The 2,250-nt window shown below is 40.8% G+C and overlaps 1 protein-coding gene across 4 annotated transcripts in view; it reads right to left on the reverse strand.

The window, feature by feature from the left end:
* Positions 1–2,250, reverse strand: part of LOC138007277 (protein FAM13A-like) — a 45,171-nt gene continuing 42,921 nt past the window's right edge. For all 4 annotated transcript variants that reach the window (XM_068854096.1, XM_068854089.1, XM_068854105.1 and 1 more), the window contains 3 exons: positions 2,061–2,162; positions 1,714–1,768; positions 1–189 (listed from right to left, as the gene is read on the reverse strand). In XM_068854096.1, coding sequence (XP_068710197.1) covers positions 121–189; positions 1,714–1,768; positions 2,061–2,162 — 226 coding nt within the window. In that variant the 3' untranslated portion in view covers positions 1–120. The remainder of the gene's footprint in view (positions 190–1,713; positions 1,769–2,060; positions 2,163–2,250) is intronic.

Here is a 2,250-nt window from a genome sequence, read left to right on the forward strand (position 1 = left end):
ACACAAAAAATAACGTTTAATCTTCTCTTAAAACTCTATATAAATTCACTGAGTGTAACAACGTTATTTTTTTTTAACAACTCAAGGGAACAATATTTACAAGCATGGCTGTTAATTCGGTCACAACGTGTTGCTAGCTTTTCGCTTGGCTAATAAAGCCTCTATGAGCTTTAACTGATGCTTGATGTGCTGCAAGAGAAACGAAAACATTTCTTACTGCATAAATATACCAGAATTAAGGCAGACAAAAGATGGTGTTTTACTGGTAATTCTAAATGACAGATCGTCGCGCACGTTCTACACGTTCTGCCAGTTCTACAGAGTTCACATAGTAAAAAAACAAAACACATTTAATACATCACAACACATCTCGGTAATGCTCAGACAGGGCTTGTATTGAGCCTTTAAGTGCCTATGAAGTGAATTTTTTTTAACCCAATGACACCCGACCCGCCCCACTTGACGAGTAAAATCGTCTGGAGTCAGAGTAAAATCGATTACTGCGATTTTCATAATTCTGCGGAAACTCATCTCAAGTGCTAAGCGCCAAACTGCGTCTTGGCTTCCATCAATCAAATTCGCGAACATAGGCGGGAAGATCGACTCCGCCTCCGGAAAGTGAATTGGAGTTTTTGTTTAGTCCACAGCTCGAATACCATTATAATATCCTTTTAGAGGTTCTTCAGTAAAAAGATTCGTACGGTTTCCATCGCTTTCCATCAGCGTCGATTTCGTGCGAACCAAGGATGCTGATTGGTAGGTTACGTCATGCATCAATCGATTTCGTTTGACTGATGGAAGCCAAAACGCGGTTTGGCCATTGGCGCTTGAAAATGAAATTCCGCAAAATTATGAAAATTGCAGTAAGTCCCACTCCTTGGAGTCAATGGGTTAAATGGGTTAAAAGGGTTTTTGAGTGGATGTTAAGCCACTGTCACACGTTGAAACTTTGCCGGAGCTGAAATTTATGTGCAACGGCGCTACGAAACAAGTTTCAGCAGGCGTTGCACAGTGCAACATATATTTTTCAGCTAAAAGTTTCAACGTTTAACAGCGGCTTTACGTATTTTTGAAGCTTCAGTTGATTTCGATTGATGGAAGCCAAAACGCAGTTTGGCCGTGTGTCTTGATTTCGAAATGACAAAAGAAATTTTCAAGAGTCAACGAAACTCCTCTTTTTTCCCGACCTCTTAACAACTTAAAATGTCAATCATTCGTGTCCCGTGGACAAGGAACGAAGTTTTGCTCGGAGGTGACGCAGAGAATGCCTCGACGAGTTGTTAACTTCTCACACCGCCTTGTAGCGCTGTGGAAGCATCCATTATTCAGCGAGAAAACTTATCAAGTATAGTCGATTTTCTGCGAAAAAAGTGACGGATGGCGAAGAACGTATGTCCTTAACAGAGTTGTTCAACTAGTATGTCACCTGGTCACCTCGCCAACGTTACAACCCGTCAAGACTGAGACACAAGGAATGATTTTTAGCCATGAACATGGTACCAAGTTAGCCGGAAGGCCTATACGACACTGCTCCTATTGAGACCGTACTTTAGTTAAGTACATTCTTATCTTAGTTTGCTCTTTGCAGCCTTTGACGTTTATGACATCGTCATAACCTCGGCGTTCTGTCATAAGCTTGATGTGATCAACTTGACGTTTATAACATTCGCTCTTATGTCGAAAAAGTGTGAAGTACAAAGAATTAAGTGACACCTTATATTCTTGGTACTCTGGTTCCATGTCACCTCTGTCTTCTCTCTGGACACGCCTGTTAAGGAAAAGCAACTTGATCAAACGCAAATAGTGCTTAACGCCCTATACTTCACTTGATTTAGGCGTCTGCGTAGGTAGGTGATACTGAGCATGCACCCGAAAGTTTCTTCCCAGCCTTTCTTCATGAAGAAGGCTAAACAACTGAGTCGCAAGACGTGCAACTAGGAAATATCATAGGGCCGCCGAAAAGCTCACAAATATTTTCGACAATTTTATCCAGAATGATCTGCATGTAAAACAACACAATATCACCAGCAGCATCCTTTGGCGGTTCACACACCACATACCGTCCTGTTTTCTCGAAGAAATCATCTTCAAATGTCTTGAGTTTTTTTCTCATTTTCTTTTTCTCTTTCCTTTTTAATTCTAGCTGTTCGTTGAGTTCCTGCCTAGAAGAAAAAAAGAAACTATCCAGTGTTACCAAGAAAAAAATCGAAAGCTCTCTAAAGATCGTGCTACTTTATGTATTGTTCGTGA

This window comes from Montipora foliosa, chromosome 1 (assembly GCF_036669935.1).
Source record: "Montipora foliosa isolate CH-2021 chromosome 1, ASM3666993v2, whole genome shotgun sequence".
Taxonomy (NCBI): domain Eukaryota; kingdom Metazoa; phylum Cnidaria; class Anthozoa; order Scleractinia; family Acroporidae; genus Montipora; species Montipora foliosa.